Raw genomic sequence first — 23,998 nt, forward strand, 5'->3', positions numbered from 1 at the left:
CAAGGGAGAGGGAGAAGGAAGCAGATGACAGCCAGTTGCTTGGGGGCCTGATAGGAGTCCTTTGGGGGTCTCATTTGGCCCTCCGGCCACACCTTTGACACCCCTGATCTAAAGGGGGAAAATGCATATATGAAATGATTTCATTTTCAGCTAAGCACCAGTGTTTGTGCTTTACTTGGAACTCACACGTGAGATGTACATGTGGAGAAATTGTATCTGGATGGTTGACTGTGTCTGATTAATTTACAGGCATGATCCAATGCTATGGATTCTAAATCAAGCAGCCTGGAGCTAGTAACAGGAACGTTTCTCTGTAACATCATTTGCATTCTGATTTTCTTTCTTTTTTTTCATTTAAGCAAAGGTATAATTTGTCCAGCCGTCTCTTTCGTGTCATATGCTTGCGCCCTTTGTTATTTCTGAGTGTTCTCGGCAGCGGTAACTTTTGCAATATTCTAGCAAAATTGAGTTTAGTAAATGCCTTTTAAAAATTAGCAGCGGACTGTGTTACTGGAATTAGCTGTCTTTGACCCCTCTGCTCATTAAAACCATTAAACCTGGAGACAGTTTCCTTCGCAGAACGAGGATGGAATTTCCCTGTTGAAATTGCTTTCTTCTTGTGTCTAAGAAAGCAGCTTCTCTTCTTGTGGGTGAACACGAAACGTGGTCTTCTCGGAGTAAAAAAAAAGCACAAGCCAATCAATCCCATGCAGAAAATGAATTGATAGTTAAATGCAACAGGAAACCACAACATACAAATGGTTAGAAACTGACAAAACACTGTGTAAAATACATTTCCAAAAACTTATACTATAGTCATTCAATTGTTCATTTACTCATAATCATTATTCTTCATAATTCATATAACATTTCAGTCCAACTCATAGTCCAAAATTCCTAAATTAAGCCAAAAAGGATGCTTGAAAAGAGGTATTGTTCCTTCTGTCTCCTCAACTTTCCGACGCAGGTAGTACTGTGTAAACGATGCTTGTTGGGCGCATCTCCAAAGAGCATCATTCAGAGCTCCGGCACAGTGATTTTACTGCATGGTGGCCACACGATAAAGCCAAGAACATTTCGCGCAGATACCTTAATATAGTTACATGCTGAAGACCTTTTTAAATTGCAGGGGATCTGCTGGGTCAACATTGAGCAGTTCAGCTGACACAAAAGAATGATAGGTGAAACGTGCACAGCATCACAAGCGTCTTTGGAAGTCCTGCTTCCCACATACTTGGCCCTAAGGGAACATCTGGGAACATCTGTTGCTATTATTGTCAGTACAGGACTGGCAGTCTGGGAGTTCAGTCCACCCCTGATTGCTGGGCCTAAGTGCCGTTTGGGCTCAGTACAAACAGGTAACATGGTTCTTTCTAGCCATTCTGGATTCACAAATACCTCCCCCTAAATTCACAGGATCTTCATTGCTGTCAGATGGCCATCCAGCTTCTGTTTAAAAACCTCCGAAGGAGAGCCCACCACCTCTCAAAGAGGAAGCCTGTTCCACTGAGGAACCGCTCTAAAGGTCAGGAAGTTCTTCCTAATCATAGAATCATAGAGTTGGAAGAGACCTCTAGGGTCATCCAGTCCAACCCCTGCACAAGGCAGGAAACTCACAAACACCTCCCCCTAGGTTCACAGGATCTTCATTGCTGTCAGATGGCCATCTAGCTTCTGTTTAAAAACCTCCAAGGAAGGAGAGTCCACCACCACCCAAAGAGGAAGCCTGTTCCACTGAGGAACCACTCTAAAAGTCAGGAAGTTTTTCCTAATGTTGAGCCAGAAATTCTTCTGATTTAATTTCAACCCAGTGGTTCTGGCCCTACCTTCCGGGGCCACAGAAAACAATTCCACAACATCCTCTAGATGACAGCCCTTCAAGTACTTGAAGATGGTGATTATATCACCTCTCAGCCGCCTCCTCTCCAGGCTAAACATGCCCAGCTCCTTCAACTTTTTTTCATAGGACTTGGTCTTGGCCCTTCACCATCTTCATCGCCCTCCTCTGGACCCGTTCCAGCTTGTCTAGATCCTTCTTAAAATGTAGTGCCCAAAACTGAACACAAGACTCCAGGTGAGGTCTTACCAGAGCAGAGTAAAGCGATACCATCACTTCATGTGATCTGGACACTATACTTCTGTTGATACAGCCCAGAATTGCATTTCCCTTTTTAGCCACTGCATCGCACTGTTGACTCATGTTCAGCGTATGGTCCACTAAGACCCCTAGATCCTTTTCGCACTATTAATTTCATACACTTGTGAGTCATGAAATAAGAAAATGTCATAAACGGACTGTATCATGACATTGCTTTTGCAGCTTGGGCCAAGCCCTCCTGCATCCCTTTGGGCCTGGTAAAGGACGGGCGGGGCCCACATCACAAACTTATACCAAGCCCAAGTTATACTTAGGTTGCGGCTCCACTACTCATGCTTCAGGGTGGTAGAAAGTGCTGTCAGGTTGCAGCCAATTTATGACAACCGCGTAGGATTTTCAAGGCAAGACACAAGCAGAGGTGGTTTGGCATTACCTGCCTCTGCATAGCAACCCAGGACTTCCTTGGTGGTCTCCCATCCAAGTACTGTTTAGGGCTGACCTTACTTAGCTTCTGAGATCTGGTGAGATCAGACTTGTCAGTCTGGGATATCTGGGCCAGGGCCTTCCTCCTGTCTGAGCCCGGCCTGGCCAATAATGTTCAGATTGAGATGCCAGGCCAGAAGCAGGAGGACAGGTAGTGCCTTCTTGGACCAATATGTCAGCTTAATCTTCATGAGCCAATAGCTCCTGTGTGTCACCATCTTGCTTTCCATAGCCACGGTGCTATGGAAGTGCAGCAGAGACCAAGACAGTGGCTTATTCCTCTAGCACATGTACCATAGAAACACACAGAATAAAACATCTGGTCGTTCACTGCTTGTGTTTCTGGTTTGAGACCCTTGATGTCCCTTGTGAGAGCCAGTTTGGTGTACTGCAGTTTGGTGCAGACTCTTATCGGAGAGAACCGGGTTTGATTCCCCACTCCTTCATTTGCAGCTGCTGGAATGGCCTTGGGTCAGCCATAGCTCTGGCAGAGGCTGTCCTTGAAAGGGCAGCTCTCAGCTCCACCCACCTCACAGGGTGACTGTTGTGGGGAAGGATGATAAGAGATTGCGAGCTGCTCTGAGACTCTGAGATTTAGAGTGGAGGGCGGGATATAAATCCAATATCATCATCACCATCACCTCCTCCTCCTTCTCGTCATCTCATGCTTGTGTGGATATATGTGCTCTTAATTCATCCCAGAAGCTGATGTTAGGCTGTATCTCAAGAAAGCCATTTTGGTGTAGTGGTTAAGTGTGCAGACTCTTGCCTGGGAGACCCATGTTTGATTCCCCACTCTTCTGCATGCACCTGCTGATGTGACCTTGAGTCAGTCAAAAGTTCTTGCAGAGCTGTTCTTCTCAAGAGCGGTTTCTGTCAGAGCTCTCTCAGCTCCACCTACCTCACAGGGTGCTTGTTGTGGGGAGAGGAAAGCGACGGAGATTGTAAGCCGCTCTGAGACTCCTTTGGGTAGTGAAAGTCTGGGTATAAATCCAATCTCCTCCTCCTTCTACAACAAGTCCTCAGGAATTGAAACTCAGAAAGTGGACATATGAAGCTGCCTTATACCGAACCATACCCTTGGTCCATCAAAGTCAGTATTGGCCGCGGTCACACTCACCATTAAATCCATCCCTAACCCGTCGCTATTATACCCCGCAGCTTTTTTACAACGAATTTCCTGATCAGACATCCCTCCATCCTTCAGTTCTAAGCAGCGTTGGTCCCGTCGTTGGTCGATCAGAGGTCTCAACCGGACCTCATTTTTTGAGATGGCATTCCACACTCGCGCAAGCGCAGTACCGTGGGATATCCTGCTTGGCTTTTTTTTTTTTTTTAAAGGTGCCAGAAAAGGTGGGCGATCTGCCCCCCCCCCTCCATTTAAACACCCGGAAAGGAAGGGGAAGCCCAGGAGTTCTCTTTGCTGTCTTTCCGCCAGCAGGGAGACAGCAAAGGTGGGTCATCTTCCTCCCCCCCACATTTAAACACTCCGCTGTGGTGTTTAAATGGGGGCGGGAGCACGGCAACTCTCTTTGCTGTCTCTCTGTCTGGCGGGGAGACAGCAGAGGTGGGGGATCTTCCTCCCCCCATTTAAACACCCCACCGTGGTGTTTAAATGTGGGGGGGCACGGCAACTCTCTTTGCTGTCTCTCCGCCTGGTGGGGAGACGGCAAAGGTGGGTCATCTTCCTCCCCTGGCAGGGAGACGGCAAAGGTGGGCGATCTGCCCCCCCCCCCCTTTAGGAAAGGTCCCCTGTGCAAGCACCAGTCGTTTCCGACTCTGGGGTGACGCTGCTTTCACAAAGTTTTCACGGCAGACCTTTTAAATTTAAGTTTAAGTTTATTTCAATTTATATCCCGCCCTTCCCACCGAAGTGGCTCAGGGCGGCTCACAACATATAAAATCTAACATAGAATTTTAAATTGAAAATACATCGATTACAACAGTTAAAACAGTAAAATACTAAAACATTTAAACAGCGATCTATCAAAATACCAGACTGAACCTTCTATAAAATTTCTAATGCCAGTTAATTCTAGGCCAGCGGGAAGAGGGTGGTTTGCCATTGCCTTCCCCAGTCATCTATACTTCCCCCCCAGCAAGCTGGGTACATATTTTACCGACCTCGGAAGGTTGGAAGGCTGAGTCAACAATTGCTGGCGCAATAATATCATTTGGAGTGGGCTCTCGTAGGGAAGCGGATGTGCGCTTGCGACGAGTCGGCTACAATGGAGCATTCAAACATAGAAAGTACGCGCGGGAGTCGTCGGAAGCATTCTTATTCCGGTTTCAATGTACTATCAAAAAAGTCCGCATCTCAGTCGTGGCAGTTTGGGACACGAATGAGCCAACGACCATTGCCAGATGCTGATGTTTGGACAACCGCATAAAATCCGACATGCATCTGGCTTTCATCCATGCCCATCTCGACAGTTTATGTGCATCTGACCTCGGCCATTGTCTACTCAGACTGGCAGGGTCTCAAGCTGAGGTTTTTCACACCTATTTGCCTGGACCCTTTTTTGGAGATGCCGGGGATTGAACCTGGGACCTTCTGCTTCCCAAGCAGATGCTCTACCACTGAGCTACCGTCCCTCCCTTGACTGGCAGCGGCTCTCCAGGGTCTCAAGCTGAGGTTTTTCACACCTGTTTGCCTGGACCCTTTTTTGGAGATGCCAGGGATTGAACCTGGGACCTTCTGCTTCCCAAGCAGATGCTCTACCACTGAGCCACCGTCCCTCCCCATGACGCCCATGATGTCTTAAATGTCTTAAACGCTCATGATGACTCCTGATGTGTTCAACTGAGGATTCATGAAGCCAGCCTTATGAGAGGCATTTCACTTCCCAGCATTTGTAATCCGCTGTGCCTCTAATCCAGGGGCCCTAGCCTTTATGAGTTTATGGGTACCTTTGGCCTTCTGACATAGGATGGTGGGCAGAACTACAAAATGGCTGCTGAGGGAGGTGGATACAACATGGTCACCGTGGGAGGTGGAGCCAACCATAGGCCCGGAGGAGACCCAAGTGCAGGGGACAAGAGGAGGAATTTAGAAAGAAACGCATTGGGAAATAAGTGCGAGAGAGAGAATGAAACCGATACTGTTGTGGCAGCTGCTGCCGAAACAATGTCACTTTAATCTTCACAGCCACAGGCCAATAAACCCTGCTGGGCAGGAGCCCTCCCAATCCTGTCTACTTTCTTAAAAACACTCGGTGGGTGCCAGGCATAGCGTTGTTGGGCACCATGTTCTCTCGAATGAGCTCAGATCTGCTTTCATAAGGCTCCTCCCACTGAGGCACCTTGCAGGACCAAATCTGCTTTCTTTCAGCAATAGCTTTGTTCTTTGTAGCAGAAACTCTTTTGCATATTAGAAGAAGAAGACGACGACTGCAAATTTATACCCCGCCCTTCTCTGAATCAGAGTCTCAGAGTGGCTTACAATCTCCTTTATCTTCCTCCTCTCCACAACAAATACCCTGTGAGGTGGGTGGGGCTGAGAGGGCTCTCCCAGCAGCTGCCTTTTCAAGGACAACCTCTGCCAGAGCTATGGCTGACCCAAGGCCGTTCCAGCAGCTGCAAGTGGAGGATAAGAGTCCGCACGCTTAACCACTACACCAAACTGGCTCTCAAGGCTGTCAAGAGTGTCTTTTGCCAGTTTTATTTCCAGGCTGTTACTTTTGCTTCCCACTCAGCCACCTCCTTTCTCTGTGTAACAAACTAAGCGTTCCTTCTGCCTGATCTCAGGGACAGCCAAGGCTGTCTCTGTCTAATTATGTGTGCACCTGTGAGGGGCCTGAGAACAGACTAATGGGGGGAAGGACAGCTTGCTTTGTGCCTTGGGTTTGATTGTGTAATGGTTCAAGCACTATGTATAAGTAGACGACATTTGCCCTCCAAAGCCAGTTTTCGCAAGGACCATCTTGCTCCAGACCTGTCAGTATTTCAGTAAAGTCTGTTCTCTGAATGGCCTGGTGTTGATCACTGAACTGTCGGGGACTTGACCTAGGCCACACGCACCCTGATGTAGCCAATCCTCCAAGAGCTTACAGGGCTCTTCATGCAGGGCCTACTGTAAGCTCCAGAAGGATTGGCTACATCGGGGTGTGTGGCCTAATATGCAAAGGAGGCTCCTGCTAGAATTCTACCCCTGTAGCCAATCCTCCAAGAGCTTACAGGGCTCTTAGTACAGGGCCTACTGTAAGCTGCGGAAGGATTGACTACATCAGGGATGTGTGGCCTAATAGGCAAAGTAGTTCCTGCTACAAAAATAGCCCTGGCAATAGCATTGCGTCAGAAGGGTGTTTTGCTACAGGCATATATCTCTTTGCTGCTGCCATATGCAGTGAAATCTGTTCCTTTAGAAAGGGGTGGGGGGAATATGAAGGCAAACACGTACCCGTCCTAAGTTACTATTAAAAACTGTTCCGGCCACCTGTGCAAATGAGCCGATTTAGAAGTTAACGTACACGCCCCTTCACACATACTTTCTCAGCCATTTAAATCCAGGGTATCATAACATGGTGGTGTTTCCCAAGCTGTTGACTGTAACGTTTGTGTTCAGTAAGATCTTTTAACTGGGAAGCTTCTCTAATTTCTTAGACTTCGAAGCAGTGAGTCGTTATTCTGTTCTCATCGTTCCTTGCCAGTGCTTGCTCACTCCATCATTCCTTCAGCCGTCTTCTTTCCCTTCCCTGCGGATTCTAAAAGGGTTGCAGGCCGGCCCATTTAACCAATCCTATGCCAGTTCTTTCTTAATTTCTGGACTCCCATATACCAGTTAGAAGTGCGTGTGTGTGTTAAGTGCTGTCCGGTTGCTTCTGACTTGTGGCGACCCTATGAATTCATGACCTCCCAAACACCCCATCATGAACACACTTGCTCAGGTCTTGCAAACAGCGTTCGCTCTAAGCTGAGTTAGCGTGAGCGAGCTGAGAGTATTTTACCTTCCAGCTCATGCATTTTTATCTTAACTCAGGAAGAATGGCCCCAGAGCAAACTAATCGATGCAGTAGCTCACAGCTTTAATGCCAGTAGCTCACAAAGCAGAATTTTTGCTCCACAGCTTAGAAGGAGTGCTGCTTGCAAACTGGGCCACGGCTGCCTTTATCGAGCCAATCAGGGGCTGCGGTCACACTCACCATTAAATCCGTCCCTAACCCTTCGCTGTTATACCCCGCAGCTTTTTTACAACGAATTTCCTGATCAGACATCCCTCCGTCCTTCAGTTCTAAGCACCGTTGGTCCCGTTGTTGGTTGATCAGAGGTCTCAACCGGACCTCATTTTTTGAGATGGCATTCTGCACTCGCGCAAGCGCAGTACCGTGGGATATCGTGCTTGGCTTTTTTTTAAAAAAAAGGTGCCAGCAAAAATGGGTGATCTGCCCCCCCCCCCCCAATTTAAACACCCGGCCAGGGAGGGGAAGCCCAGGAACTCTCTTTGCCATCTCTCCGCCTGGCGGGGAGACGGCAAAGGTGGGTCATCTTCTCCCCCCCCCCCCCATTTAAATGGGACAGGGTAAAAGCCGGAATGGGCCGGAACAGGCTGGAATGGGCATCCAACAACGTAGACTGTCACAAAAAATGAACACCCCGCCAGGGTGTTTAAATGGGGGGGAGGACAGGAACTCTCTTTGCCATCTCTCCGCCTGGCGGGGAGACCACAAAGAAGAAGAAGAAGATAGAAGAAGATATTGGATTTCTATCCCGCCCTCCACTCCGAAGAGTCTCAGAGCGGCTCACAATCTCCTTTACCTTCCTCCCCCACAACAGACACCCTGTGAGGTGAGTGGGGCTGGAGAGGGCTCTCACAGCAGCTGCCCTTTCAAGGACAACCTCTGCCAGAGCTATGGCTGACCCAAGGCCACGCTAGCAGGTGCAAGTGGAGGAGTGGGGAATCAAACCCAGTTCTCCCAGATAAGAGTCCGCACACTTAACCACTACACCAAACTGGCTCTCCAGTTTGGGTCATCCAGGTGGGTCATCTTCCTCCCCCTCCATTTAAACACCCCACTTGGTTGTTTAAATGGGGGGGGGGAGCACGGGAGCTCTCTTTGCCGTCTCTCCGTCTGGCGGGGAGAAAGCAAAGGTGGGCGATCTGCCTTTTCCTCACATTTAAACACCCCACCTGGGTGTTTAAAGGGAGGGTGGGAAGCCCCGGAACTGCCTTTGCCATCTCCCTGCCTGGCGGAGAGATAGCAAAGGTGGGCGATGTGCCTCCCCACCCCCCATTTAGGAAAGGTCCCCTGTGCAAGCACCAGTCATTTTTGACTCTGGGGTGATGCTGCTTTCACAAAGTTTTCATGGCAGACCTTTTACGGGGTGGTTTGCCATTGCCTTCCCCAGTCATTACACTTCCCCCCCCCAGCAAGCTAGGTACTCATTTTACCGACCTCAGAAGGTTGGAAGGCTGAGTCCACAATTGCTGGCGCAATGATATCATTTGGAGTGGGCTCTCGCAGGGAAGCGGATGTGCGCTTGCGACGTGTCGGTTACAACGGAGCGTTCAAACATAGAAAGTACACGTGGGAGTCATCGGAAGCATTCTTATTCCGGATTTAATGTACTATCAAAAAAGTCCGCATCCCAGTCGTGGCAGTGCGGGACACGAACGAGCCAACGACCATTGCTAGATGCTGACGTTTGGACGACCGCATAAAATCCGACATGCAACTGGCTTTCATCCATGCCCATCTCGTCAGTTCATGTGCGTCTGACCTCGTCCTGGGTCTTCCTTTTTTCCTGCTGCCTTCAACTTTTTCTAGCATTATTGTCTTTTCCAGTTCCTCTTGTCTTCTCCTAATTTTATCAAAGTACAACACCCTCCGCTTAGTCATTTTAGCTTCCAGGGAGAGGTCAGGCTTGCTTTGCTCCAGAACCCACTTATTTGTCTTTTTGGTAGTCCACGGTATCCGTCATTCTCCTCCAACGTCACATTTCAAATGCATCAGTTTTCTTCCAGGTAGCTTTCTTCATTGTCCAACTTTCGTTCGGAATATCCATATTTTGAAAAAGTTAAATCATCAATCAAACGCTTATAATAAAAGCGTTATGATGAAGTCACGTTGCCACGGTGCCTTCAGACTCTTCTGACCTGTATCGTTTTGAATGCCCTTGACTGCGGCACCGTGTTGGATCCTGATTGCAGAAGAAGAATTGCAGATTTATACCCTGCCCTTCTCCCTGAATCAGAGACTCAGAGCAGCTTACAATCTCCTATATCTTCTTCCCCCCACAACAGACACCCTGCGAGGTAGGTGGGGCTGAGAGGGCTCTCACAGCAGCTGCCCTTTCAAGGACAACCTTTGCCAGAGCTATGGCTGACCCAAGGCCATTCCAGCAGCTGCAAGTGGAGGAGTGGGGAATCAAACCCGGTTCTCCCAGATAAGAGTCTGCACACTTAACCACTACAGGGGAAGAAGGTCTATGAGAGCTATGGCTGACCCAAGGCCATTCCAGCAGCTGCAAGTGGAGGAGTGGGGAATCAAACCCGGTTCTCCCAGATAAGAGTCCGCACACTTAACCACTACACCAAACTGGCTCTCTGATTGGCTGTCCCGACTGCCGGCAGGAAGTAAGAAGAGATGTTCTTCCTTCTGGTATCTCCCCCACTCCCCTCTGCCTGGCAGTCTTCACAATATTGAAAGCCACTTTCATATTAATCTTTGCAAAACCCCTTGTTGGATGATCCACAGGTGATGTTTGTGCAGGAATGAACTTGCCAAAGTCAAGAATGAACTAAGATGAGGACAATTTTGTCGAGCTCTTATGCTTAACAGGTAGTGTGGAGAGTGAAAATTAGAAATAATAAAGGTGCTAGAAATTAGGAGGATAGGTCTACGGATGCTAATAACCTTTAGATGGTGCCAGATTCAGGGTAGGCAGTTCCTGAAAAGCATGCCAAATGGCAGCATGTCAGACTCTTTTGCTCATCATCTGAGGCCAATCATCCATCGGAGGGATCAATGTCGGATCAAACCAGTGGTCCATCTAGTCTGCCACCCCGTCCCATGCAGCAGCCAGCCAGTTACACTGCACAGTTAACAGCAGGGCATAGTTGCCTCCTAGAACTACTATTCAGAGGTTTACTGCCTCTATAAGCATCGGCTGTCTTTAGTCACTATGGCTAATAGCCACTGAGGGGCATAAGAAGGGTCAAAGTGAGCTCCTCAGGTACTGGCCCCACTGCTGGGGTTCAGCTATCTTCTTGTGTGTCTAGACTCTTAGCTATAGGCTCGTCCACCCCTTTTGTTTGATGACTCACCAGCACCCTCACAGGTAAAACTGTAGATGTTTGGTATTCTGTCCAAAAAAAGAGTGCCTGTTCAGGGGAGGCCTATTCGTTTCATACCTAGCTTTAAAGTTCCCGGAGGCATCTGAGTGGCTGTTGTTGGAATGTGGAACTATCTGGACCATCATCTGATCTAGCTAATCCATTTCTTTCGGAATGACTTCGTGAACACCAAGCGCACGTTTGGTAGATTGTGGCACGTCATGAACTCTCATAGACAGAAATCTGGAACAAGAGAAGAAGAAGAAGAAGAAGACTGCAGATTTATACCCGCCCTTCTCTCTGAATCAGAGACTCAGAGTGGCTTACAATCCCCTGTATCTTCTCCCCCCACAACAGACACCCTGAGGGGTGGGTGGGGCTGAGAGGGCTCTCACAGCAGCTGCCCTTTCCAGGACAACCTCTGCCAGAGCTATGGCTGGCCCAAGGCCATTCCAGCAGCTGCAAGTGAAGAAGACGGCTGTAGATTTATACCCTGCCCTTCTCTCTGAATCAGAGACTATATCTTATTCCCCCCACAACAGACACCCTGCGAGGTGGGTGGGGCTGAGCGGGCTTTCCCAGCAGCTGCCCTTTCCAGGACAACCTCTGCCAGAACTATGTCTGACGCAAGGCCATTCCAGCAGGTGCAAGTGGAGGAATCAAACCCGGTTCTCCCAGAGAAGAGTCCGCACACTTAACCACTACATGGGAAGAAGGTCTATGAGAGCTATGGCTGACCCAAGGCCATGCCAGCAGGTGCAAGTGGAGGAATCAAACCCGGTTCTCCCAGAGAAGAGTCCGCACACTTAACTTCCTCACCAAACTGGTCAAAAGAGAGCTGGTTACCTTGTAATGCAAGCTGTGCAACTGCTGTGCTTTTGTATTCAGGTTCCGGTTCAGATGCCCTGCTGTTCCCATGTCCTGCAAATACAGTTAGGCAAGTGTATGTTTGTATGTGGTCGGCCGTTGCCTTCCACTGCATTGCAACCCTGGACTGCCGTGGTGTTCTCCCATCCAAGTCCTAATCAGGGCTGACCCTTCTTAGCTTCTGAGACCCGACAAGACTGGGCTATCCTCGGCCATCTGGGTCAGGGCTGTGAGGACTAATAGGAAAGAGAATGATTTTTCTGAGCCCGGCAATTAAGGAACTGATAAATGTGCTAAAAATACACCAGGGAGCCCCTCCAATTAAGAATGCCAGGCACACAGCAGACGCACCAGTTAGGGCCGCCAAACGGAGTATCTCGATGGCTCGGATGAATCTGGCTCTGAATGCCTTCGAACATCCCGATTCATATGTCACCGACGGCCGCCTCCCTCATCAGCCGAGCCGTGAACATTCCCCCAAATGCCGCCTAGATAACAGACGTGGCGTCGCCTCAAATTATCCCGTGTGCGTTGAACCGGGATTGAGATCGCACAGATCTGGATGCCGGAGTTCAGTTTTATCAGCTTGGCCAATCAAAGTGCCAGCTGTTCAAAGGGGCTGCTTAACGGGCCTTAGCAGAGGAGAGCTGGAGTGAAGACCGTTCATCTCAATCAGGCCCTTACAAGGAGGCAAGCTCATCCCCTCTGCTTGGAGGGGCGTGTGTGCGTTGGAGGTTTTCTGCGAACGCATGAGACCTGACCAGATTGGACCAGCCTGGGCTTGGGTCAGCCCGGGCTAGTATTTGGACGGGAGAATCCAGGGCTTTGTTTGTAGCAGGATCTCCTTTGCATATTAGGCCACACACCCCTGATGTAGCCAATCCTCCAAGAGCTTACATGGCTTTTCGTAGAGGGCCTACAGTAAGCTCCAGGAGGATCGGCTACGTCAGGGGTGTGTGACCTAATGTGCAAAGGAGTTTCTGCTACCAAAAAAAAAAAAGCTGCGGAGAACTCCAAGGAATACCAGGGCAGGCAATGGCAAACCACCGCGAACATTTCTTGCCTTAAAAACTCTATGGGGTTGCCATAAATCAGCTGTGACTTGATGGCATTTTTCACAGCCGTGAGCACAGGATGCTGCCTGGTGTGAAGGAATGCATTTTTGGGGGTAGAGGCCTGACCTGAATAAAACCTTTACCAGGAGTTTTTAAAAGCGTTTCTCTCTGAGCAGGGAACAGGCAGGGAGGGGGAAGTCAGTTCAACGGCTCTCTAGCCTCACCATGGCTACCTCTTAAGAATTGCGATTAGGTGCAGCTGGAAACAACAGGAGGGTCCAGTTTTCCCCATCCTCCAAGCAGGGAACAGAGATTTGGCGGTATTAAAGACTAGAGGGGGTCAGGTTTTGCCCAGGTATCACTCGAGTTGACTTGGGGGTAGAGCCAGAAACAAGGGTGTGACAAGCATAATTGAACTCCAAGGGAGTTCTGGCCATCACATTTCAAGGGACAGCACACCTTTTTAAATGTCTTCCTTTCATAGGAAATAATGGATAGGGGCACCTTCTTTTGGGGCTCATGGAATTAGACACCCTGGTCCAATCGTTTTGAAACTTGGGGGGTACTTTGGGGAGAGGCAGTAGATACTATACTGAAAATTTGGTGCCTCTACCTCAAAAAACAGCTTCCCCAGAGCCCCCGAAACCTCCAGATCAATTCCCCATTATACCCTATGAGAATCGATCTCCACATAGGGAATAATGAAGTGCTCAGCAGACGTTTCCCTCCCCCCACTCCCCGTTTCTGGTGACTCTGAAGCGAGGGATTGGCCTCTCTACTCACGAGTTGCTGCCAACTTCTTCCAAGTAACACAGACACACCATCTCAAAAGGAAGCCTTTCAATCGGAGACTGAAGCCTCCGGAGGTGGAAAGGCACATGGTCCTGTGGGGGTGGGGCTTCCCCCCCGCCAGCCAGCTGACTGGGGGCGGGAAGGAGCCTGGGAAAGCGGAAGAACTCCTGTTGGGACCTGGGGATTGGCAAGCCTAGAGTTTACCAAGAAGTGTTCACTTTTGAGCAGGCTCGCTCTCACGCACAATATTCCACTAACAATAGGTTAATGCTTTAAGCTGTTGTTCCAGAATAAGCTGTTCAAATATATGGTGGTTAGTTCCAAGTGAATACATACAAAAAAAAAAAGGAATACGCAAACACACGGTGGAAGCTATGTGGCTAAATATGAGAACAATTGGTGATAATAATGACAATAATGCAAGAAGAAGTCAAAAGAGTAACTCGATCCATGCAGCGCCTGACGTGAAAATCCCAACATTGTCAGGACCTCGTTTCTGACAGAAGGACTTCAGGAAGAAACATCTAGAAACTTCAGGAAAGGCTTCTTCGATCCAATCCAGGACCTTTTTTTTGTAGCAGGGACTCATTTGTGTATTAGACCACGCCCCCCAGACGTAGCCAATCCTCCAGGAGCTTACAAGAGGCCCTGTACTAAGAGCCCTATAAACTCCAGGAAGATTGGCTACATCGGGGGGGCGTGGCCTAATCTGCAAAGGAGTTCCTGCCACAAAAAAAGCCCTGCCCCAACCTGACTTGTTAAATGGGTGGAGAAAAGAGAGATGATAAAAGTCCTGGGAGCAAAAAGGGAGGGGTCCTTTGTCTGAGTCCATCAGAGCAGACAGAACTCTTAGCCGAGCTCTGGAGGAAATGGCCATGGCCTTGTGCAGGCCTGGGCAGCTGGAGAAAGCTGCAGGGTAACAGCACTCTGTAGAGGTTTATAACACTCGTAAGCTAAGGATCCTGTCCTATAGTTAACATCAGACAGGTCATTTATAGAGAGAGGAACAGAGGGATTGCGTTTTACCCATTTCTTTTGAATCCCCTGCTCGATCTTGTGCTGTGCCAAAAGTAGGGTTGCCAAGTCCCAATTCGAGAAATATCTGGGGACTTTGGAGGTGGAGTCGAGACTTTGGGGGTGGAGCCAGGAGACATTGAGGTGGAGCCATAAGTAAAGTTGTGACAAGCACACCTGAACTCCAAAGGGAGTTCTGGCCATCACATTTAAAGGAACCACACACCTTTTAAATGCCTTCCCTTCATTAGAAATAATGAGGGATAGAGGTACCTTCTTTCGGGGTTCATAGAATTGGGCCCCCTGCTCCAATCTTTTTGAAACACGGAGAGAATTTTGCAGAGAGTCAATAGATGCTATGCTGAAAATGTGGTGCCTCTACCTCAAAAAACAGCCTCTCCAGAGCCCCAGATACCCCCAGATCAATTCTCCATTATACCCTATAAGAATTGGTCTCCATAGGGAATAATGAAGTGCCCAGCAGACATTTCCCTCTCCCCTGTTTCTCTGAAGTGGGGGATTGACATCTCTACTCACGAGTTGCTGTACTTCCAAGTTCTTCAAAGTAACACAGAGCAACCAAAGGTTCAAGTTTACCTTTCCTATGCAAACGACCTCTGAAAAGCCACTGAGAGCAGCCATGTTGTTTCCCTGCTCCCCCTGGCCCCATTCAGCCTTAAAGACGCAGACACACCATCCCAAGTGGAAGCCTTTCCCAGCGGAGTCTGAAGCCTCTGGAGGTGGAAAGTCACATGGTGACCGTGGGGGCGGGGCTTCCCCCACTGGCTAGCTTACTGGGAGCGGGAAGGAGCCTGGGAAGAAGAAGAAGATATTGGATTTATATCCCGCCCTCCACTCTGAAGAGTCTCAGAGCGGCTCACAATCTCCTTTACCTTCCTCCCCCACAACAAACACCCTGTGAGGTGGGTGGGGCTGGAGAGGGCTCTCACAGCAGCTGCCCTTTCAAGGACAACCTCTGCCAGAGCTATGGCTGACCCAAGGCCATGCTAGCAGGTGCAAGTGGAATCAAACCCGGTTCTCCCAGATAAGAGTCCGCATGCTTAACCACTACACCAAACTGGCTCTCTTTAATAATAATAATGTTGCCCGCTGCCTGCATAACCCTTTCCCCCTCTTTTATTAAAATGTTATTTTTAAAATGCAGCTTTGAGGGAGGTATTTGTGAGTTCCCTGCATTGTACAGGGGCTTGAACTAGATGACCCTGGAGGTCCCTTCCAGCTCCATAAATCTGTGCTTCTGATGAATGCTGTCTTATCGCTTTGGCCTGGCCGCAATAGGTAATTCTCTTCTTATGAATGCTGCCTTATTTTCCTCCTCAATCATGGATGGAGAGGGCAGGATTCAGCCAACTTTCCCTGCCCTGCTGTTTTTCTGCAGCTCTAACTGTCTTTCCCCCTCCCCTTCCCCGATCCTTTATGAATGTGTCATTTAAAAAATTACAGCTTGCAAATGAATAGACATAAAAGACATTTCCAGTGACCATCGGAGACATAATTGGCAGAAATTGCCTTCCCCCCCTTTACCCATTATCGTTTGCTGACCCATCCTTGAATTTTAAAAGTTAATGAACGTTGGCCATTCATCCTTAAAACTGCTTGCGGTACAAATTCAGCCCAGCCTGATTGCCGAGCAGAGAGGGAGAGGGGAAGGAGTGTGGCTGCCTGAGGGTGGGGATCAGAAGTGGCCGGATAGTCAAGTGGTCGGCTTGGTAACCCTCCCCGGATCCCTTGAATCTGCTGTACTTAAGCAGTGTTGTGCTGCTAGACTTCAAGGGGCTTAGAAAGGCTTGACTCTGCTCGGGATGGGCCTTGAAAGAATTGTCACTGCCCGTCTTCCGGGAGGCTCCACAACAGGGGTGGCCAAACTGTGGCTCAGGAGCCACATGTGGCTCTTTCATACATATTGTGTGGCTCTTGAAGCCCCCGCGGCCCCGTTGGCCGCTTGGACAGTGCCGGATTAAACACTGTGGAGGCCTGTAGGCAGTCAAAATCTCGGTGGGGGGGCGCCCCTCGCAAATTATCTCTGAGTCAGAGCACCTGCCCCGCCACCCACAACCCCCACTGCAGCCTGCAGGCCTCTTCTCCAAAGCCCCTTTGACACAGCTGCAGGGGAGAGGCAGAGAGAAGCAAACTTGGCGACGACACCAGCAGCAGCCGCAGCAGGCAAGTTGGGAAAGAGCGGCTCAGTTGCTAGCTGGGAGAGCTGCAAGCAGGGGGGGAACCAGAGGGAAAAGCCATCCCGGGGCCCCTAAAGGCTTGGGGGCCCATAGGCCAGTGCCTACTTGACCTAATCGTTAATCCAGCTCTGGGCTTGGACATTTGTCTCTTTGAAAAGAAGTCAAGCCAGCGGATGGTTTGGAGGATGCATTGATAGTTCAAGTTGCTTTCTTTCCACCTCTTCCTCCCACCCCCACTATTTGCTTTCTTTCCACCTTTCCTTCCTTCCTTGTGGATCTCAATCCTTCCTTGTGGATCTCAAAGCATCTGGCGTTCATGTCTTGCGGCTCTCAAACATCTGACATTTATTCGATGTGGTTCTTCCATGAAGCAAGTTTGGCCACCCCTTTTCCAGAACATAAGCACCGTGTCATCTTTTGATCAATCACAGGGTTGCCCAGCCCTGTATTCTGCCTCTGGCAGGGGTCAGCCAGACTCCCAACCAGGACACAAGGGCGATAGCCATCGCCAGTGTTCGTTTCCAGAAATCTTTCTGCCTGTGGTTATGGAAGCCAGTTTTATGCAATCCTGGCAAAAATACTTTTTAAAATAGAAGACTTTATGTAGAAGATAGAAGATATCGGATTTATGTCCCACCCTCCACTCCGAAGAGTCTCGGAGCGGCTCACAATCTCCTTTACCTTCCTCCCCCACAACAGTCACCCTGTGAGGTGGGTGGGGCTGAGAGAGCTCTCCCAGAAGCTGCCCTTTCAGGGACAACTTCTACAAGAGCTATGGCTAACCCAAGGCCATTCCAGCAGGTGCAAGTGGAGGAATGGGGAATCAAACCCGGTTCTCCCAGATCAGAGTCCGCACACTTAACCACTACACCAAACTGTAGGGTTGCCAGCCTCCAGGTGACACCCGAAGATCTCCTGTTGTTACAGTAGATCTTTAAACAACCAAGATCAGTTCTCCTGGGAAAAGATGACTGCTTTGGAGAGTGGACTCGATGCCATTATACCACACTGAAGTCCCTCCCCTCCCCTCCACAAACCCTGCCCTCCCCAGATTCCTTCCCTAAAATCTCCAGGTATTTCCTGACCCAGAGCAGGCAGCTCAGATTCTGTGGCAATGAATTCCATCTATTTATTGGGTGCTGCATGAAGAAATATGTATTTCTGTTGGCCCTGAACTGACTGTTGATCAGTTTCATTTCATTATCATACATTCTAGCATTTTGAGACGAGAAGAAGAAGACATTGAAGACGTTGGATTTATATTCCGCCCTCCACTCAGAGCGGCTCACAATCTCCTTTACCTTCCTCCCCCACAACAAACACCCTGCGAGGTGGGTGGGGCTGAGAGGGCTCTCACAGCAGCTGCCCTTTCAAGGACGACCTCTGCCAGAGCTATGGCTGACCCAAGGCCATGCTAGCAGGTGCAAGTGGAGGAGTGGGGAATCAAACCCGGTTCTCCCAGATAAGAGTCCGCACACTTAACCACTACAGGGGAAGAAGGTCTATGAGAGCTATGGCTGATCCAAGGCCATTCCAGCAGCTGCAAGTGGAAGAGTGGGGAATCAAACCTGGTTCTCCCAGATAAGAGTCTGCACACTTAACCACTACAGGGGAAGAAGGTCTATGAGAGCTATGGCCGACCCAAGGCCATTCCAGCAGCTGCAAGTGGAGGAGTGGGGAATCAAACCTGGTTCTCCCAGATAAGAGTCTGCACACTTAACCACTACAGGGGAAGAAGGTCTATGAGAGCTATGGCCGACCCAAGGCCATTCCAGCAGCTGCAAGTGGAGGAGTGGGGAATCAAACCTGGTTCTCCCAGATAAGAGTCCACACACTTAACCACTACACCAAACTGGAATACAATTTCTCTGTTTCTCTCTCTCATAGATCCTGCTACATCTCCGTGCAATCCCACTCAGCAACACTGCCTCTACTTCTTTCTTCTTTATAGGAAAATTCTCCAAACCCTTAATTATTAGAATGCTATTTTGCCTGCACTTTCTTCAGGTCTGCATTTTTGTTTTGCTTGTTCTCTTTTTCATTGAGAGATGTTAAACCCAGGTCGTCTACATGCAGGTTGCACAACAGGTTTCTACGATGGCTTATCTTCAATCCCTTTCTTGGTAATACTTCACACTTAGGGTTGCCAGGTCCCTCCTGCCAATCAGGATTGCCAGGCTGGGAATGGCCGACTCTGTGTCACACAGTGGCCAAAACAAACCAGGCGCCATCAGGAGGTCCATCAGTGGGGCCAGGACACTAGAAGCCCTCCCACTGTCCCCCCCCCCACCCAGTACCAAGAATACAGAGCATCACTTGCCCCAGACAGAGAGTTCCATCAATACACTGTGGCTAATAGCCACTGATGGACCTCTGCTCCAGATGCTTATCCAATCCCCTCTTGAAGCTGGCTATGCTTGTAGCCGCTGCCACCACCTCCTGTGACAGTGAATTCCATGTGTTAATCACCCTTTGGGTGAAGAAGTGCTTCCTTTTATCCGTTCTAACCCGACTGCTCAGCAATTTCATTGAGTGCCCACAAGTTCTTGTATTGTGAGAAAGGGAGAAAAGTACTTCTTTCTCTACCTTTTCCATCCCACGCATAATCACGTAAACCTCTCTCATGCCACCCCGCAGTCGACGTTTCTCCAAGCTAAAGAGCCCCAAGCGTTTTAACCTTTCTTCATAGGGAAAGTGTTCCAACCCTGTAATCATTCTAGTTGCCCTTGTTCTGCACTTTTTCCAGTGCTATAGTATCTTCTTTGAGGTGCGGTGACCAGAATTGTACACAGTACTCCAACGTGGTTTCTCTTATGTTCTTCACTGGGAATGGCGGGGCCGGAGGTTGGTGCTGGCTCTGCAACAGCTGTTGGCTGTGAATCCTGAAGCTCATTTTCCTGCCGATTGGCTTCTGTCACCTCTGGGCTGGCTACACAGGGCTCCTCTTCCTCTGAGGGAGCCTCACTTATCGCTGAGCCCTGGCTGACTCGTGGCATTGCACGTTGCATTATCGACCCCCTAGTTCTCCTGGATTGTGGTTTACAGCCGCCTTGTGTCACAGAATAGTTTCTTTCTCCCACCTCTTGGTAGTTTAATATTAGCCAGATTTCTGCTCGGTTTTTGGGGGGTTTTTACAAGCCATTTTCCTTTTCGAAGACAGAACCGTCCACCTCGCCAAGCTACCCACGGCGTCAACTGCGGTATAAAGGGAAATGCACATTATCCTCCTTTTATGTTCTCTTTGATGTTTGCTCTTTAGGTAATGATTCTGACGTTGACCTTGACAGGACGGAAGATGAGGGAGAAAAAGCGACTAAGAGGCCACGCTGCAGAGGACGGAGAAGAGCCCTTTTGGCAAAGGAAGCGGACCAGGTCTCGGGAGCTTAAGAACCCTATTATAAGTGTGGTTTTGACAGCCCACGAAGCTATCCCAGGTAAACCATAAGGAATATAGTCGGAGTGGTTTTATTTCAGAAAGTAAATTGAGTGCATTGAACACCCCCAAATGTTTCCCATCATTTCCGGAGCCTGTTCTGCTCCTGCACCTTGCCTATGTGTGTTTTGCTTTTGTGCAGTCACATGGTGGTGGAATGTGCCATCAAGTTGCAGCTGACATCACAGGGTTTTCAGTTTGTGTAGTGGTTAAGTGTGCGGAATCTTACATGGGAGAACCGGGTTTGATTCCCCACTCTCCACTTGCAGCTGCTGGAATGATCTTGGGTCAGCCATAGCTCTCTCAGGAGTTGTCCTTGAAAGGGCGAATACTGTAAAAAGCTCTCTCAAGCCCACCCATCTCACAAAGTTTCTTTGAGGAGGGAGGAAAAGGAGATTTGAGCTGCTCTGAGACTCTGAAATTCAGAGTGGAGGACAGGATATAAATTCATCTTCTTTTCTTTCTTTCTTTCTTTCTTCTTTCTTTCTTTCTTTCTTTCTTTCTTTCTTTCTTTCTTTCTTTTCTTCTTCTTTCTTTCTTCTTCTTTCTTTCTCTCCTCTCTCTCTCTCTCTCTCTCTCTCTCTCCTCTCTCTCTCTCTCTCTCTCTCTCTCTTCTCTTTCTTTCTTTCTTTCTTTCTTTCTTTCTTTCTTTCTTCTTTCTTTCTTTCTTTCTTTCTTTCTTTCTTTCTTTCTTTCTTTCTAAAAGGCCATCGCCATGCTGGGAATTATTAGGAAGAGAATGAAAACAATCAGCCAGTATCATAATGCCCCTGTATAAATCGACGGTGCGGTCTCATTTGGAATACTGTGTGCAATTCTGGTCACCGCACCTCAAAAAGGATATTATAGCATTGGAAAAAGTGCCAGAAAGGGCAACTAGAATGATTAAAGGGTTGGAACACTTTCCCTTTGAAGAAAGGTTCAAATGCTTGGGGCTCTTTAGCTTGGAGAAACGTTGACTGCGGGGTGACATGATAGAGGTTTACAAGATTGTGCATGGGATGGAGAAAGTAGAGAAAAAGTACTTTTTTTTCTCTCACACAATACAAGAACTCATGGGCTTTGGATGAAATTGCTGAGTAGTCGATTACAGATAAAAGGAAGTCCTTAACCCAAAGAGTGATTAACATGTGGAATTCACTGCCACAGGAGGTGGTGGCAGCTACAAGCATAGCCAGCTTCAAGAGGGGGTTGGATAAAAATATGGAGCAGAGGTCCATCAGTGGCTATTAGCCACAATGTGTGTATGTGTGTGTGTGTGTATATATATATTTGGCCACTGTGTGACACAGAGTGTTGGATTGGATGGGCCATTGGCCTGATCCAACATGGCTTCTCTTATGTTCTGTACATGCACCGACAGATCGGTGAAATTGCAGGTGGAGGGTAAAGGGGCTGAAAGGTTCCAAACCAAGTTAATGCTTCTAAACTAATCTGCCCCGGGATCACCCCTGAACGTGCAAGAAAACCCTGAGGCAAACAGCATGTCTTTCTTTCTTTGGTGTAGTGGTTAAGTGCACGGACTCTTATCTGGGAGAACCGGGTTTGATTCCCCCCTCCTCCACTTGCACCTGCTAGCATGGCCTTGGGTCAGCCATAGCTCTGGCAGAGGTTGTCCTTGAAAGGGCAGCTGCTGTGAGAGCCCTCTCCGCCCCACCTACCTCACAGGGTGACTGTTGTGGGGGAGGAAGGTAAAGGATATTGTGAACCGCTCTGAGACTCTTCGAAATGGAGGGCGGGATATAAATCCAATATTTTCATCTACCTCACAGGATGTCTGTTGGGGGGGGAGGTAAAGGAGATTGTGAGCTGCTCTGAGACTCTTCGGAGTGGAGGGTGGGATATAAATCCAATATCTTCATCTACCTCACAGGGTGTCTGTTGTGGGGGAGGAAGGTAAAGGAGATTGTGAGCCGCTCTGAGACTCTTCGGAGTGGAGGGCGGGATATAAATCCAATATCTTCATCTACCTCACAGGGTGTCTGTTGTGGGGGAGGAAGGTAAAGGATATTATGAGCCGCTCTGAGACTCTTCGGAGTGGAGGGCGAGATATAAATCCAATATCTTCTTCTTCTCTCTTTCTTTCTTCTCCCTTCTCCTTCTTCACAAGGGGTGAGCAGAAGTGGTTTAGATTTAGCCTGGCCCTTCCAGGGCAGGGGACAGCCACATAGCCAGGACATCTTGCATCTGCCTTGCTGAGACCAAACTTCAGATTGCATCATCTGGCTTTGAGCACTGAAGAGAAGGTGCAGAGCCTGGAGAGTTTTCGGCTTCTTGTTTTCCAGAAAACAGGAGATGAAAAATTAAAGCTTGTGTGAAAGATGGATGTGTTTATAATGCAGAATTCCATCATATTTGGAATTTATTAGGAGTTTGACATGAAAATCTGTAAAGAAATATGAGCAGCGGGTTTTTCCCCCCTCAGCCAATTAAGCTTTACTGTGCTGATAGTAAAAATGTCTTCTCCCTCTCTCAGTTTTATTTTTACCTAGCCTCTCTTCTTAATGTTTCAGTATAGTGCATATGTAAGAAGAGCCCTGCTGGATCAGACCAGTAGTCCTCCTAGCCCAACCTCCTGTCTCACACAGTAGCCAGCCAGTTCCTCTGGAGGTCTAACAACAGGGCAGAGAGGCTGAGGCCTTCATTAGAACCTAAGCAGAGCCCTGCTGGACGAGATCAGTGGTCCATCTAGTCCAGCATCCCTTCTCACACACTGGCCAACCAGTTCCTCTGGAGGGCCAACAACAGGGCAGAGAGACAGAGGCCTTCATTAGAACCTAAGAAGAGCCCTGCTGGACGAGATCAGTGGTCCATCTAGTCCAGCATCCCTTCTCACACACTGGCCAACCAATTCCTCTGGAGGACCAGCAACACGGCACAGAGGCTGAGGCCTTCATTAGAACATAAGAAGAGCCCTGCTGGATCAGACCAGTGGTCCATCTAGTCCAGCATCCTGTCTCACACACTGGCCAACCAGTTCCTCTGGAGGACCAACAGCAGGGCAGAGAGACAGAGGCCTTCATAAGAACATCAGAGGAGCCCTGCTGGATCAGATCAGTGGTCCCTCTGGTCCAGCATCCTGTCTCACACACTGGCCAACCAGTTCCTCTGGAGGGCCAACAACAGGGCATAGATACCGAGGCCTTCTCTTGATGTTGCCTCCTAGTACTGATATTCAGGGGATTAGTGCCTCTGAATGTGGAAGTACTGTAGGTCTTAAAAAAAAAAATAAGCAGGCGAACCCTGGGCCGCAGATCAGTACTAGGCCACGGCCTGTTCTCAACCGGAAGCCTCGCTCCCCCCTCACGGCGCCTCCTGCATCCTCTGTTGTTACAATTTTAAGGCTGGGAAAGGGGACGTGAAGCACCGCCTTCCCCAGCTCTTTAAAGGCTAACACCTCTCCGCCGCTGATCAGACGAATACCTCTGCAGCAGCGGCGGGTGACCCACTGAAGAAGTGGCACTGCCCTTGCCGGGGAAGGCGCTGCTTCACTGCCCCTTTCCCAGCCTTAAAATTGTAACAACGGAAGGTGGAGGAGGAGCCATGAAGGGGGGTGGCAAGGCTGCGTGGTGCCATGAGGGGAGGGGGCAAGGCTGCACAGCTGCACGGCTCGGGGGGGGGGGGGCAGACCGGCAAGGCTGCGCAGCGCCAAGGGGTAAGGCCGAATTTAGTACCCCTACCATGCCGGCCCTGGGGCTGCGATAGGTGGGCCAGCCCTGGTGCCAGTCCCCGGTACCAAGAAGGTTGGGGACCACTGATGTAAAATACAGTCTATGTATCACATTT

At 49.1% G+C, this 23,998-nt stretch overlaps 1 protein-coding gene across 1 annotated transcript in view; it reads left to right on the plus strand.

Moving 5' to 3' along the window:
• Positions 1–23,998, plus strand: part of ZFAT (zinc finger and AT-hook domain containing) — a 145,011-nt gene that overhangs the window by 12,587 nt on the left and 108,426 nt on the right. The window contains 2 exon segments of the mRNA XM_060243200.1: positions 20,039–20,163; positions 20,165–20,213. Coding sequence (XP_060099183.1) covers positions 20,039–20,163; positions 20,165–20,213 — 174 coding nt within the window.

Source organism: Heteronotia binoei, chromosome 7 (assembly GCF_032191835.1).
Source record: "Heteronotia binoei isolate CCM8104 ecotype False Entrance Well chromosome 7, APGP_CSIRO_Hbin_v1, whole genome shotgun sequence".
Classification (NCBI taxonomy): domain Eukaryota; kingdom Metazoa; phylum Chordata; class Lepidosauria; order Squamata; family Gekkonidae; genus Heteronotia; species Heteronotia binoei.